The sequence below is a fragment of the Melospiza melodia genome, chromosome 3 (assembly GCF_035770615.1).
Source record: "Melospiza melodia melodia isolate bMelMel2 chromosome 3, bMelMel2.pri, whole genome shotgun sequence".
NCBI lineage: Eukaryota > Metazoa > Chordata > Aves > Passeriformes > Passerellidae > Melospiza > Melospiza melodia.
The window spans coordinates 122,298,383-122,314,635 of NC_086196.1; the positions used below are offsets into that span (position 1 = coordinate 122,298,383).

The following is a 16,253-nucleotide window of genomic DNA, read 5'->3' on the forward strand; positions in this document are numbered from 1 at the left end:
GCAATAATATCTAACTACTTTGCATTTTTCTTCCAAAATTTCCAAATAGTCTATTAAAGGTCTTATGCTTAAAAAGTATAATATTCTTTCTTGAAGTTAGGAAATGTAAGTATAGAAAGATTTAATGTCTTTCCAAAAGACACTGAATTGATGGTGGAGAGAAATAGATGACACATCACTTAGTTCTCTTCTTTGTACATCTCAGTTTGTAAAAATCCCTGGCTTCCTAACCCAGCATCTGTCACAAAAGGAGTTCAATACAGTGTGTTAGAGAAAGTAACAAATATTTCCATCATTTATCTTTATGTCAATACAACTAAGAGAATAAAAAGGGGCTTTTATATATAATTGTAGAAGTCTGTCTCTTTTTGTGATGTAATGACAATAAAGGCATAGTAAAGCAGGGCTGTCCTCTTTGCTTGAATTTTATGGAGATATATTCCTCCCCAAATTTTTTTCCCCCTGACAGTCAGAATTATTGTTTTGCCTGTGCTGGCATGCTATAAATATTAGATCAATCTTATAGGCTATAACTGAGATAGCTTTCTAGCTGTCATCAAGAGTGACAAATATTCTGGCAGGATTTCCTTGACAGGCACTGGCAGAGCTAAATGCTGTTGCAGACAACCAGAAGTACCAGACTATTCTTTCAGCTGGGAGGCACCATGTGCAGTGCAAAGATGGCACTGCCCACTCTGCATGATGGCCACTCTCTTGGCCTGTACTCACCTGAGGGTCTCTGGAGCTGGAAAGCCAGACTCCAGAATCAGACTGAAACATAACTTACTGGACTTACATCTCTCTCTGTGTAGTAGACACCTGACTTTGCTGCTACAAACTGAACCAAACAAGTTTGAAATTAATATTGATTCAAGAGCATCAACTTGAACTTCTTCATGCTTCTTGAAGAAATTTCTATGAATTTTTTTTTCCCATATGAAAAATATCTCCTTAATTAATTCCTCAAGTGTATTGACCAGTTTGCAATTTAAATCTGGAGGACTAAAGAAAATTTAATGTGTTCTGTCAAATAGAGTTCAATCAGCAATATACCTAGGCTTCTTTGTCTTCCCCCAACACCACTATCATAATTTTGGCTGCTGATAATCTGCTGATTAGTGAATAAGTTGTCTCTGTACATTTACTTCTGCCTAAGTTGTCATGGCTGAAGACGAAATGTCTCCTCCATTTTGACAAGGCAGAACCTTATCAAACCTTGGTGCTTTCTGAGCCTCACTGGCAAGTCTTCTCATGAGGCAATTTTTTAAAAATACCCTGTAAATAGATTATTTAGCTGCTTTATAAAATGCCTTTCTTCTAGCATTTCCATGTTAGAACCACAATGTGTAACTGCTAAGACTGCCTTGCTGGAGCAACTTCTGTTAGTTGTTAAATAGAGTAAGGATTCTTTGCATATATACATATATATATGTGTGTGTGTGTGTGTGTGTGTGTGATTTGCTAAACGAGCAGTGAACAAAATAAACCATAACTAGCTGATTTCCTACACATAAATCTAAAGAAAAGATTCCTCTTTTCCTATAAAAGAATCATACTTATAAGTTGATATTTTTGCATATTGCTTACATTAGAAACAGTGAGCTAAAAGTGGTTCCAGTCAAGGTATCCTACGAATTTGAAAATTGAGTTTACATATCGAAAAGACTAATTCCACCTCAATCACCACAGTCCTACCTGTGAATATAGTCAGACAAGAATGTTTCTATGAGATGTTCAACATTATTGAAGTATTGCCTGGGAATGAAGCATTTGCAGCAAAGAGCTGCCATTAGACTAGGAAATCCATCTTTAATTCAAAGCTTAGGGAATTTTTGGTAGATATCTGTTGATATTAATCTTTCATCAACAGTCAAAATACATTTTTTTCCAAAAAAGCTTCTTGGTCATGGCTCCAAGCCATGGTCAGAGTTCAAGGAGTGTCTGGACAACTCTTAGACATATAGTTTAGTTTTAGGTAGTCTAGTGAGGAGCAGAGACTCAATGATCCTTATGGATCTCTTCTTACTGACAATATTCTATGACTGTGAAAGATAATGTTGTTCATAATGCCTTAGTTTTGAATTTTTCACATGCAACCTTGAGCAAAAAGTATATATTTTAAAATAAAAATTATTCCATAGGACAGTCATTGGGACATTGTATGTCCTTTCTAGGCTAATTAATAAATCCCAGTGGATATAAAAATTTCAGAGAGAGAAAAACCAGTATGAAACCACTCTCTTCTACTAAAAATAGATGCAGTGTCTTACCATTATACCAAAAGAATATTTGAAATGAGTGCTTTCAGATTTACAAATGAGACTACCCTCTTAGATGCAAATCATATTGGAAAAGAAATTACTGAAGAAAATAAGGGGATTGCAAGGCAGTTCTACATAAAATAGATTTTTCTTGAGTATTATCTCTTATTCTACAAATATTTTTATCCTAAACAAAAGTCAAAGGAAGAAAAAAAGAAAAGGTATTAAATGAGGCAAGCCCCTCCCAATATGAGAGCTGATAAACCAAAAAATACAAAATTTCATCACTCTTAACAGAGTGATTAAAGTGAGAAAGATTCAGCACAATGTAAGGTGCTAATTTTTGCAAGACACTGATTTTTTTCTTTAAACATTGAAAACTTCATTATTTGATAAGATAATCACATATGCATACTGTGAAGGACAGTGATATAAATCTCATGCAAAGTGGCACAATGCTGAAAGAATTGAATAAATTACGTCACTCATAATTATTTTTCATTAATATACTGAAATTCAGTGTTTAAAGGGTGTCAGTGGTGAAAAGGGACACCCCTTTGTGAGATTCCTCACTCAGCATTGAGAACAAACCTGTCTTGAAACATCTTCCTTAGTTATGTTTTAGTCCTGAGGTTTTCAAATAACTCTTGCCCATCCCAGGGAAATATGCTGGACATTATAATCTGGTTTACAAGTGTGGTAAATACCCTGAAGCTGATAAACGAATAGCACATAGGTATACCCATGGACCAGGAACTACTCTCCAGTCCAGCTCCACCTGCTCATTTTTGATGGAGAGCCCCATTACCACAGACCTGCTAACAAAGCTTTATGCCATGGCTCTCAAACCCATCCCAATAAAATGTGGGGTTAGTTAGCAGGTTAGGCAGGTTAGAGAAGCTGTCACTAGAGCCAGATTAAAGAGCACCTGTGTAGGAGCTTTGCCATCAGATTTCAGTGGTGATGAATCCTGTGGCAGGTGGCACTGAGCTGTGAAGGGCAGGCCAGGGTACTGCTAGTCCTTGCTGTTCTCACAGCACTCATCTGTCTTCATCCTCGCTGTCTCCATTACTTTAGTATGTACCTGAGTTTGTAGATCTGAAAGGGTAGATCTTCACCAACATAACACATCATCTCCTTGTGCCCTCTTTCAGGGACAGTATAAGCTGAAAAAATGTTGTGTTTGGTCCTGGTTTAGAGAGTGAAAAATCTATAGCTTTTGATAGGACTTCAGAAGGGCATTCATGTTCATCTTTTCCTGTACTCGTTGGGAAAGACTAACACTTAGAAATCAACTGTACCTGGGACTGATTAAAAGACACCTTGAATTAAGTTGGTAAAGTTTTATACTGATATTTTGCACTTGGAATTAACTTATCTCTCCCCTCTCTTCTCCTTTAGTTCTTTCTTTATTTCACTTGTTCCTATACATGTCACCATAAATTATTTTTCTCTTTCTATGAAATATATTTCTGCAGAGCAAGCTGTATATAACATTAAAGAGCAGTTGAGAGATTAACAGGAGCACAGCCCTTTGGAAAACTGGGAAGCCATTTCTCACCTCCCTTCGGAGAATACAATGGACCATGACAATAACAAAGCCTTGTAATGAATCAAATACTGCAAAAAGTATCTGAAATAATATTGATCTTTTGTCTGTCATGGCCAGAACTGCAGACATCCAAGTCAGTGCTAGAAGTGGCAACACCACACAGGAGCTCCAAAGGGATGCCCTATTAAAAAAAAGAGAAAGCAGCATATTGAAAAAAAATATTAAAAGCTCACCATTAAATAAAACGTATTTGAGGATGTCACTTTATCAATTTAACTTGAAAATCATAGACAAGAATGTAACAGTTGTACTTTACATTCTAAAGAATATCCTGTATTCATTTAATAAACTCATTTGCAATTTTTAAAAAAGTATTTAAGTGTGCTTAGCACTTTATTCAGTGTTAGCAAACACAGTTGTCATAATCAAACTATTGTCTCACATGCACCGTATAAGATTTGTAACAAGAAGATGTAAATGATCAGGACTAACATGGCATTACTGGCGGTGGTGGCTGACAAAGCTGTTGTTGAAACTACTCCACACTTGGCACATTTGAGCGTCAAACCGCTATGAGGCTCACTCATCTGACTGCAAACAAACAGAACACCCACAAAAAGAACAAAATATTGAATTGTCACCAAAAAACGTTGCTACTGAAATTTAGCTTTTAAATATGACGTCATGCAGAAAAAGTAAGTAGACTTATTCAATATGAATGCTCTATATTGTTGCAAAACTGTATTTCGTACTTTACATTACTGTTAGCTTCACATGTTAATGTTATGGGGCTTAATTACATGCAAACTCTATTTCTTCCACTTAATCTAAAAAAGGCCCCAAATGTGATCAAAAACTGCTCAGTACACTGAAGTAAACATAAGCACGTGCTAATATAGACACAAAAAGTGAAATCCCTCTATTCAGACCTGATGAAAAACTGTTGCATCCAAACATGCTTGAGAAAGAGCACAGGTCACTTAAAAGAGAAGTGTGAACTATGGACCATTACAGAACATTAATAGGGAAAGAAACCTGCAAAATTTATTCAAGCTTCAAATCAGTATGTCCATACTGTATAGACAGATTTTTATTAGTGACCTGCATGGCCCATTAATATCTGGAATAGATTTATTCATGTCATGTGAAGGTCTGAATACAGGGCTTGAAACATATGGAATCTGATGAAATAAGTATCAGTTGGTACCAAAAAAGGGTGACCTGTTTTGCCTTTTAATACAACACAGTACACAAGCATTAAACTCAAAGCATTTTGTATCGACAATTGTACCTCTGCACCTGTCAGAAGAGTTAAAGGACAAAACCTGGAATTTAAGTTTTCCATACAGCATGCAATCAGCTTCTCAAATCAACTTAATAAATATTTTTCCTATTCCTTCTCTTTCTGCTATCAGAAATGGGAGTAACCACAGCTGAATAAGATGTGACATAGCTGACAGGAAGGATGTTTTACTTATTTCCAGCTGGAAAGTGGTCAGCATGGTGAAGATAAGTAATATTTTGGGGGTTTTTTTTCCCAGATATTTCAACCAACTGAACTCTTTGCTGTTGCCAAATCCAGCACTCACAAGACTTTTAACATACTGTCCAAAACAACATTGAACTCCAGTATTTTCCACTTTGAAAAACTAAATGAAGATTTTCTACTAAAATTGCAAAGTATATTTCACATAAAAAGGCAGTTTCTTCTGTAAGAAAACAGTAAGAACCAAGACCTTTTATAAGATGATTTTGGGGTGAGAAAATAACTCAGTGAATCCACATCAGTTGGTATCAATTAAAAATATAGATTAAAGAATGAACTAGAAAAATGCCTTGGGTAAGTATGAACTAAGCTTGTGAAAGTACTTTCTGTCTTTGCCTTGCAGTGCTTCCGCATTATTAGACTGGATTATTCTCTTTACCTCTACAAAACTGCTCTGGATCTTGAAAATAATAATGGAACTTAATGTGTGTATAAACCAAATGTAAATGTTCAGCCTGGGTATTTGTATATGCTTCGTCTTTTAGCAGGAAAAGGATTGAGGTTGTGATTGAGATCCATCAACATATTTTCTTCCAATTGTTGATTCTCCATATGCTTATTAAGGTGATATAAGTATTTGGAGTTAGTATATTTTGCCCCATTCACTTGTTTTAAATCCTAGGACTGAACTTTTGACTAAACTTCTGACAAATATAAGTTCAGTGTTTGCCAGGAAGAATGAAGTTGCCTTCCTGAGAATGGCTGGCAAAAGATACTTGAGGAATGAGTGACAATCACTTTTCTAGAGGGGATTAAATGATGAACCAGTTTTTATGCCCTAAAGAATGACTCAAGAGATGTCATCTGCCAAGTAGTATCAAGGAATGCTGTTGCTAAGCCACCATCTCATAATATCACACAAATTAAGATTGTTTCTCATCAGGGTATCTACATCCTTTCCCAAAATAGCTGGGTTATTTCTAATAGAACAATCTATGATTCTTTATCCATTTATTTTAAAGATAGTTTATTTTAAAATAAAATATTTCTTTACTAATTTGCACAATTCAAAAAAAAGCTATTTGTTTCATCAAGAAAATAAAGTATAAGCAAATAGATTTCTATAGCCTACAACTGAGTAGCTTGAGGAAAAAAAAAACAAACCAAAAGCACTTAAATCTAAGTTTGAATATCCCTACAAAACTTACAAAGCCCAACCTGTGGCTGTTCCAGCTCCATATATCACTGAAATAAGAGCATATGTGAATTTGAATTGGTGATTACTAAGTCATTGCTACTTTTGAAATAATTTGGGTAGTTTTATAATAATCTAGATTTCACTAGTGTTATTACAGAGTTCAGAATGCTGATGGAGCAATGTAGACAAAAGTAAGGTTATGAAATTATTACTTTCTAATGAAAACAGGTGAAAACAGAAGAAATAAAAATACAGGGTTTGGTACATGTTTGTCAAAATGATGGTGGAAGAACTGATAACCAGAAATACTTGATTGCATTAACATGAAATGCAAATGACACCAGCTAAAGTATTTATTATAAGTGTTCTCATCAAACTTATTACGAATGCTACTGTTAGTTACATGTAATAATGTAATTTTAAAATAAGTAAAAGTGAATCTGCAACAGCTTTGCCCATAGCAGTAATATACATAAAAATGAAAATACCATCATTTATCATTGTTAAAAACTCAGATATTGATGGAGTTAAACTACAACCAGGCCCAAAACACAATACTAGAAAATACAACTGTAAAAAATCATTATTCAGAGTTTAAATACACTTTCATAAGCATTGGGAAGGTGATGATGCAGTTGTGAAATATTTTTCTCCAATATGCAATGAATATAGGTTTGCTGCTGCAGTACTTCATTGTCACCCACTCTAGAACAGTTTCTGATACCACCACTGTCATAATCTTTTCTTCTCTTGATAATAAAGAATTTTTGTGTAAATACAAGTAAGTAATCAATAAGACACATTTATCTTTTTTTTTCTTTTTTAACTCTAACTATGTGAACTTTTTACTATGATGTTCTTTTACACTAATTTAGAAAATACACCTATGTAGATGTTATGTAGATGTTATGTAGATGCAACAACAAAGGCAAATTCTTAATGTAGTCAAAATGGCAGAATAACATTGACCTATGTAAGAGGTATATTGCTGTAAAATACATTTTATAACTATTAAAACAAATGAATAACATTTATTGCCATAGTAATTAAATTTGACAGCTAGACAAAAGTAATCAGTTCCTTCAGTACACACAGTTCACAAAACTGTTATCCTAACTACGACAGCTTTACAAATGTAACCATCTTGTGAAACCTCTGCTCAGATTTGTAAATCCTCATTCTTATTAACTTAATACTGTTGTACCTGTGTTTTGTTTTGTTTAGCTTTTTGAGTTGCATTCCCTCAGGATAATGCAACAGCAGCTTTTGAGATTATTGGAACCTGTTAGAAACACTGTTACACTGATATAAAAGTTCATAGCACAATCAAAAGAATTTGTGTTGAATATCTGTAATTGAAAACTGGTCATAAAATTTTAATATGCTTTAAAATAACCCAGCTGTTGCTTACCCCGCTCTGTGTTTGAGTTTTTTATCTAGGATTCCATCTCTGGAAACAAGTTTATTAAATACCAAAATGCCAATCACCATGTTGACCTGTCAAACAGAAAACAAACAGTTGATCTTTCAGTGCCTAAAATAAAATATTGTATCCTGGCTCTATTGTATTACAGGCCAGCAAAATGCCTCCTCTTACATTTCTGAGCATTCCTTTAGCAATGTCCCTGAACACATCAAAAGGTTGTGACAAAAAGGTGACATAATCACACACACTGCAACAGGCTCGTTTTGGGACCTTGAATTATGCTTGGTATCAAACTGTATATGTGTACATGTCTGATGGCCAGAAGCTTGAGTAATATAACTTTAATGTTTTATCAGTTTTAATTGCACCAATATATATCCTATTCCAGGAAAACTACTGCACTTTGAGTTCCCTGCACAGGGAACAGCATAGTTCCTTTTTAAACATTTATGGTCCATGTGGGTATTCCCACTTATGCAGAACCTGCCTGTGGTTTTCCATATCTTCCTGCACCTAAATCACTGTCTATGTCATTCACCAAAATGCCAGTTTGGCTGCAATTTACTATTTTTGTGGACCAGATAAATTCCTGGGATGTCTTTTTAGCCCCACTAAAGTAAATGGTGTTATGATCACAAACATGGATTGAAGATCTAACCTAAAAAAGACTTAAATGCTTCAGCTGTCGGACTTTGGCACTTCATGGACATATTAATGGCATTTAATGGACAACTTAATGACTGTTATTATCCATTTGTATTATTGAACTGAACTCTATTAACCTGTCTCTGCATGGCCCTACAAATAGGTAATACCAATTTTTGAATCTATTAATGTTCCTTTTTTAAAATTTATTAAAGAAGGAAAATCCTTTCTTCCTGTCAAACTGGTTTTTCAAAACCTGTGCCAAAATACCTAATTGTTGCTAGTCTGCCCTGCCAATTCTTTTTCAACTTTATTTTCAGCATTAACATTTTTCAGCTGGTGTTATATAATTCTTTGGCTTCAAACACTTGGGCTTAAGTGGCTGCATGGAACAGCTCCTTTGCACAGCTACCAGCTAATGGTAGGGCAAACTGCGACTGTGAACTTCCAACATCTCCGAACAAAGACTTGCCAATTAAACAGAGAACATACAGTTACTTCCATGTGAAAATTATAACTGGCTTTTTGTAAACATCCTTGGCTCCTCTACCATGACAGGGACTGTGAGTTGTACAAAAGGATCCTGGCTTGACTCCAGGCAATGATGAGACAAACTCCATGGGAGTAGTAAACATCCATTTCAGGAAAATTCACGTAGATGAATAGCTTTATCTTTGGTGACTAATAAGACTGATTCTCTTTTACAAGAGAAAATCAGAAATAACCAGTGCTGATAGAGTTATCACAGTATAAAATTTCTGGAGAGGGAAGAGGATGAGATTCAAAATCTGTAAGGGAAAAATGCTAAATAAATTGTTGTAAAAACTCCATACAGACTGCAGAGCAGATGTCTGATAGCCAATGGCACAGGTAGGATGTAATTCATCTTACCCTGAAGTAGACAGCTGAAATACTTCTGATGATTTGATCTCTAAAAGTATGTATTTTTCTTCACTGACAATGAAATATGGCTGAGATAACTGACTTAGATGCAGAAATCTACATTGCAGATAGCTGCAATTAGGCAGAAATGAATCCTACACCTGAATGCATGTCCAGAGATGTGGAAGATCAATACACAGAGGAGTACATTTCCCAGCTATGAAAATTTTTTCTTTGCCTTCAAAAACAGTAGCCATGGGGAACTTGCTGGCAGGTTCCACTCCTTCTGTTGCTTTTGCTGGCACAGCAATCCACTGCCAAGCAGCACTCTATCAAGACTGTCACTGACTTTCACAAGGCAGTGACAATTGCGTAGATGCTGCTGATAATAACTCAGTGATGCCTGTAACAAGTTTTCTGTGCCACTAATCAGTACATTACTCTTTCACAGCTTACTGTGTAAACATGGAGAGATAATTGGTATAAAGAAGTGATATAATCAAATGAATCATGCATTCAAAGTACTGAAGGTATGTTAAACAGACAGCAATGATCTCCGTATTTACAGCAAAATGCATAGCTGATGTATATCTAAGCTTTATAATGGACATAGCACTTTCTATCATTTCATACAAAGATAGTGGGAATTAGATTAATGTTTACCAAGACAACAGCAGCTGCAGGTCCAACGAAAGCATAAAGCAGCCCTCCTTCCAGAGACAGCCAGCAGCTGGAAAAAACATTAGAGAAGAACTAACACAAATTAAAAATAAGCGTAACACACTGTCAAGAGAGCATTAATAATTAATGCAGCATATTTTTCTGACGTATGAGATTCATATGCACACACAAAAAAGAACTGTTTTGTTGATATGAAGAAGTAGAGATAGTGAAAGACAGAAGTGAAAGATATTTCCATTATCAGTGGTTAACATTTCAAAATCTTTAACATGAGTTATATATAAACTGAAATGGCCAAAATGTTTAAAACCAAAATAGAAAGTGAGTTTGCAAAAATTTATCGAATCTCCTCTAATCATGTATGATAAGTTAACTGAACAGGCCTTGCTAAATAGGCATCTAGAAACATTTCTAGTTTACCATATCTGATATTTCTATACTTAAAAGTGGTGAAATGGTCAAGCACCTGTAATATGGAACTTCAGAAAAAACCAGGTTTCTACATATCCTGTCATTTAATAATTGCTATTAGAACTACACCTTAAAGATAATATGTCCATTAGAGAAAAATCATTTATGATATATGATCTGTTCTGTATTCCTTCTAATATTTTGCAAACAATTTAAATGTATATTTTAAAGCATCTGAAAACTGTATTTTCTGGAGACCTCCTAATCTCAAAGAGTTTGTCATTCTGCATCAGAGTTTTCACTAAAAACCATCAGATTTCCAAACACAGAGCACTTACAGAATCAAATTCTAAATATTTGATATACTATGATGTAAAGCTTTTCAAATCTGCAAAAGAACAGGAGCTACACACACTGAAGTAAATGCAGCTGTGCTATTTTTCCAGTGATTACACATTCAAAGAAGAGCATGTTTATTTGAATGCATGATCACACCTACATATGAGGAAACTCTAGCATATACATTCAAATAATTTACTTGGATGTCATATCCAGAAACATTCACATCAGAATCATGCATATCTCCTTTATTTTCCATTAGTGCTTTTGTACTTTCCAAAACCAAGTAAAATAAATGCAGACACACCATACTATTAATGGTCTCTTAGGGCTGGTATTCTCACTGCAAGGAACAAAAGCATTTCCCGTTGCAATGAAGCCATGTGAAAACTGTCACATGAATGCAACAGCACCAGTGTGCTAAATTCTGGAATGATAAAAGGATGCAAATAGTTCCTATCTGCTTCACAGTTAAAAAGGTAGTACATGCCAAGCTATTTTACATCCTACTTCAAAAACCACCTACAACACTAATGTTCAATTTATTTTTGCAATGTCAAAGAAAAAATGCTTTCAAATTTTTCTGCAGTTTTTCCTACTATTTTTTCAAAAGCTAGGTTATTATTGTCAGTCTGGGAACACAGACTTCTGAGAGGGGGAAGTGCACATTCATAGAGCACTTCCTTACCAGTATGAACTTTCAAACTTAGTGAAGATGACCACTTAGAGTAATCAGGACTTGTAATTAAAATTTTCATGTTAATGGGAGACAGAAGCAGCAGTTCATAAAAACAGTTGTTGATGAATTGTAGTTTGAAAATAACTTCAGTTACCTGTGTTGAAAAAAGGGTCCTAAATAAAAAAAAAAAAAAAAAAGTTTCTATCACAAAACACTTAGACATAAAGGAAAAATGTTTCCCTCTCTTTTCCATGTTATTAAGTAAAATGGCTGTTCAAAAGTGATTTCCGCTTAGAGGCAGAGCTGGAAAAAAATGTAGAGGTTGTCCTTTTTTTCACTTAACCTCATTTTTACACGATCTGAATTTTCAACAGTCTGGATTTTCACCAGTGTGTGACATCATTATTGCAATATATTCAACATTTCCTAGGTGATGACTGAAATTAAATTTTCCTCCATCTTCTTCTGTTGAGGACTGACTGCAGATGGATTTTCAGGGGCCTTCCTACACCACGAGGCAATTCCTGTTGATTTTTTACCAGTTTTCCTTCTCCTCTTTCTTTGCTCTGATAGTTTTCCCCCCTGTGTTTTATAGTTGTTTTTATTTTGTTCTCATGTTCTCTTCTTTCTCCCTGATGTGCACATAGCAGAAAGCCATATAAATTGATTAGTGTTAAGAGCAGCCACTGGTGGCTTTATGGGACCATGTTACATGATCATAAAATTCTGCTGAGAGATGAAGCATCTGTACACTTGCTCCTGTGTCCTGTACATCTTGTGAGATATTTGATACTCTCCAAGAGATTGGTTCCTTCTTTTAAGAGAGCATGGCAAGAGTATGACTATGACAGAATTTTAATTTTTGCTGCTACAATAAATTCCTGGAATTTATCTCCACTGTATGTTAACATGAACAGTTCACACAGGTTTATTAACTGTAAGTTTTAGTAGTGATGCCTTCCTAGCTGTGAGTGTCTGAAAAGAGATAGCAACAATATTTAGTAGATTAAAGGCTGGAAAAAGCTATTAAGCTTTCAGACACACTACTCTTTTCCAGATAACCTGAAATATCTACAAGCTTGTCTCTGTGGGTTTTTAAATTATTTTTAGGAAATCTCTTCAGCCTCTATCTCTATCCCTGTATCTCTATCCCTACAAGTGTCTGGGTGAAATATTTTTCTTATGGAGTATAAAAAATACATAAATATAACTGTCTAATAATTAGGACTCAGAAAAAAAGACAGAAATCAGAGACTGATGATCACAGAAATGGCTCCAGTGTGAACAATTTGAGCACTCTCATCATACATACACCATAGCGAAATGAGACGTGCTGCAAAGATTCTTGAACCTTCTCCTTTTCCATGAATCTCTTCATGTGTGGGGCTATGGAATCAGAATAAATTCCTTAATTTTCACTTTTAATGTTCTAAAAATGAGCATCTTGAAGGGCATGAATAGTTTGCAACAGGGTGTGTTTCTGATAGCAGCATGTGTGTAACTGACTGCAACCAATTAGGCAAAATATAGTGTAAGCAATTAAAAAACTTACACAAGTGCTTTAGTTATGGTAGGAGGAGCAGGACAGGAACTCTACTTTTACACTGCCCAACAGCTGTCATGAGACAAAATTCTTTGCTGCCTTCTGGAGTGGGACAGCACATCAGCTGGTGATGGAGGAGGAATCTCCATTTCTTGACTTCACTGTTTTCCTTATGTAACTCTGATGTCAAATGCCAAGAAAATATATTTGCAAATAAGATGAGAGAGCTGAATTATGGTTCTATTTGTCCCTTGTACACCTTCATTTGATCTTTTCTCCCATAGTACCATGCCAGCTGCATTTGGATCCTGGGAGAAGAGCTGTTACATGTACAGAGACCTGCTCCTTTTTACTTTCCAGGTTGCTCTTAATGAATGATTTGTTGCTTTGTCTGAATATTTCAGAATATCCTCTTTTAAAAATGCATTCAGCCCAGGAAGGAAGCAGGAAGAAATGTTAACTAAAGCAAGTACTCACACATGAATGATTTCAGTAGAGAAAATGTAATAGGATTAATCCTGCAAAGGACAGAGCTACATCCCCAGTGGGGGTCTGGACATCCTTATTTAGTGATTTGCAATTCTCACAGCCTAAATGGTTTTCCAGTTGAGGTTCATAATAAAAAAATAATAAAAAAAGCCAGCAAGATGAAAAAAGAATTCAGAGGAGTAGGTTCTCAATATAACACTCAAAAGGGGACTAAGACCACTGTTTGCACTTGCCAGCTCTAAGTGTAATTAAGCATTTCAGTTACATAAGACATTCCTCATTGAAAAACTCAAGATGCACGTTGTCACAGTTTATAACTACGGAGCTTAGTGGTTGGAGCCAGAACTCAGGAGGAGGTTTGTTTTGTATTCTTACCCACCCAGAGCTGGAGTGCCAAGATGATGAGACATACAGGGAAGGGAGGGGGAATCCTGATCTCAGTGATGATGCTAAAGAGAATAATTAAATATTCATTGAAGTGAAGACTTGACCTAACTCATCCACATTGCTGATGAATGCCCTCATTACCAGTCTACAGAGTCATATTTCCTCTTTCTGTCCAGATGCATACTCAATTTCTTAGGCAACGTGAGGAGAGCTCCAAACAGGCTGACCAAAGGAAGCACACCTTTGCATACATAATGGTGGTTGGAGTGCTCCACTGGCAGGACGAAGGCTCAGCTCCTTCTTCATCAGAAAATTGAAGGGCAGCCTCTCTGAGGAGTCAGTTTTCCAAGGTGCTAAATACACACTGGAACCAGCCAGGTGGCTAAACTGGTGCTCAATTAGTTGAATGTAAATGAAGCACACACATTTCCTCTTTTCTGTCTCCTAAATACAGCCCAGTCCAGGAAATGGGCTGGATCAGGGTGTCCAGAAGAGAGGGGATGGATGGGAGAACTGCTTTGAGATGTTTGAAGGGCTTTGGCTCCAAGCTGCTCAGGGGCATTAAACCTGAGGTACCTGCTTGGTGTGCAGAAACCTGACTGCCAAAGAGGCTCTTACCAGTACAGTTTTGGATATGTTTAAAGGTTGGCAGAGGTTACCCAGAACACTTAAGATTCTCTTTTGTAAATCTATATAAAAATGTTAGCTGTTTATGTGGACCCAATGCTCGGTGCTTCTTAAAAGCTTGCTATTTCAAAATCTCAAATGAAATATGGGATTCCTGGTGCTTTGCTGAGCTCAGTCCAAGACTGACATGCTGTTTTCTCTTTGTTCTTATATGGATCACTCAGTGATTCTCAGGGCAATTCCAGGTGTGAATGGATAGCTGCAGAGTGTGCTATGCAGTTCCTGATGGGTATGACAATCTTGGTCAATAAAAACATCGTTTATCATTTCAGATTGACTTACTAGTGAGCTGTTCCATATCCTTTTGTCTTGGTAAAGCCTATTGATATTGCAACCACTAATGCTGGCAGTCCTGAAAAAAAACCAAAACAATAATAATCAGCAGATGCTGAGTAAAATATTGCTGTTCTGCCTGGACAAAAAATGACAGGGCAAGCTAATGCGAAATGGGCCATTTTACAGGGAATGAATTATTTAATGAAGCACATTGCTGTTGTAGGGTTTGTTTTTCTAAAGCACTGGCAGGGAGGAGGACACTGTTTTCTGCCCACGGTGTACTGCTTTGATGTAGCTAAATTACTGATACATTTGACAGGTCTTAGCTTGAAAGGGGTTTCATGAATATTCAGAGAATGTTTCTTTCTTGTTTTATTTGGATTTCTTGATATTACACTACCTTGCTGAAAATCTTCTAAAATTTTGTTAAAGCTTGACATAGAGTGGAAAAGCTTCTAAGCTAGTTTTCCTTTTAGAAACATGCTGTCTACTATTTTTTACTTTTACTGAAGAAAATGATTATATTATTAACATTGCCACTGCATTAAATATTTCATTCCAATGATTCTTAGGAAATTAATTTTACTGACTTACCCCATCCAAGGCACAGGAAACGCTTCCTTATGAGTCGCGTCCTAATTTTTCCAGTAACAGCCATATATGACTGCCACGCTTCTGTCAAAACCCAACAGAATGAAGCTAAGAAGAAGAAGTGTAAAAATGCGGTGGTTGTGGTGCAGATGCCCTGCAGGGAGCAAAGAGAAGCTCATGCTGAATACTTAGGGACAGTCATTTCTGTTTTCAATTCAAAGAGTTGTCACATTCTATCATCTTGACCTTTATCCTTAGCATCAACTCTCCCTTTTCTCCCTTTATGATGTGGTGGCCACAAAGAGCAAGAGAAAGAGAGAGAAATGTTGATGGGGATTAGGCAGAGGAGGTTTTGACTTGTTTTCTTAAACACTGAGTGTTCTGAGTAGGGACAAAAACACAAAATAAGTAATGCCAGCAGATTTTTCTCTACACATTTACTTTGACCAGGGACCATCAAAAAGCCATTCTGGTAAGCCAGTTACAAAATTACTGATTATAAAATCACATAGAGCTGAACAGAGAAAATGCAGGGATATAAATGCTCCTAATTACCAGTTACATTTTATTTACCTCTATGAAGAAAGACCCTAATTATAAAATTTAAAGTTCATTTTTTTATTTTTCAAATTTAAATTTTATAGAACATTAACTTTAGATATTTTAGGCAAGTTTAAGTATCATAACCCTAACAATTGCCCTGGATATTGTTTTTATGGA

The 16,253-nt window shown here is 35.8% G+C and overlaps 1 protein-coding gene across 12 annotated transcripts in view; it reads right to left on the minus strand.

Moving 5' to 3' along the window:
- The window catches only part of ADGRB3 (adhesion G protein-coupled receptor B3), a 445,420-nt gene that overhangs the window by 26,971 nt on the left and 402,196 nt on the right, over positions 1-16,253 (minus strand). For 11 of the 12 annotated variants that reach the window (XM_063152986.1, XM_063152987.1, XM_063152982.1 and 8 more), the window contains 6 exons: positions 15,537-15,687; positions 14,949-15,018; positions 10,114-10,180; positions 7,909-7,994; positions 4,306-4,404; positions 3,823-3,994 (listed from right to left, as the gene is read on the minus strand). In XM_063152986.1, the coding sequence (XP_063009056.1) occupies positions 3,823-3,994; positions 4,306-4,404; positions 7,909-7,994; positions 10,114-10,180; positions 14,949-15,018; positions 15,537-15,687 (645 nt within the window). The remainder of the gene's footprint in view (positions 1-3,822; positions 3,995-4,305; positions 4,405-7,908; positions 7,995-10,113; positions 10,181-14,948; positions 15,019-15,536; positions 15,688-16,253) is intronic. The other variant, XM_063152983.1, reaches the window with a different exon arrangement.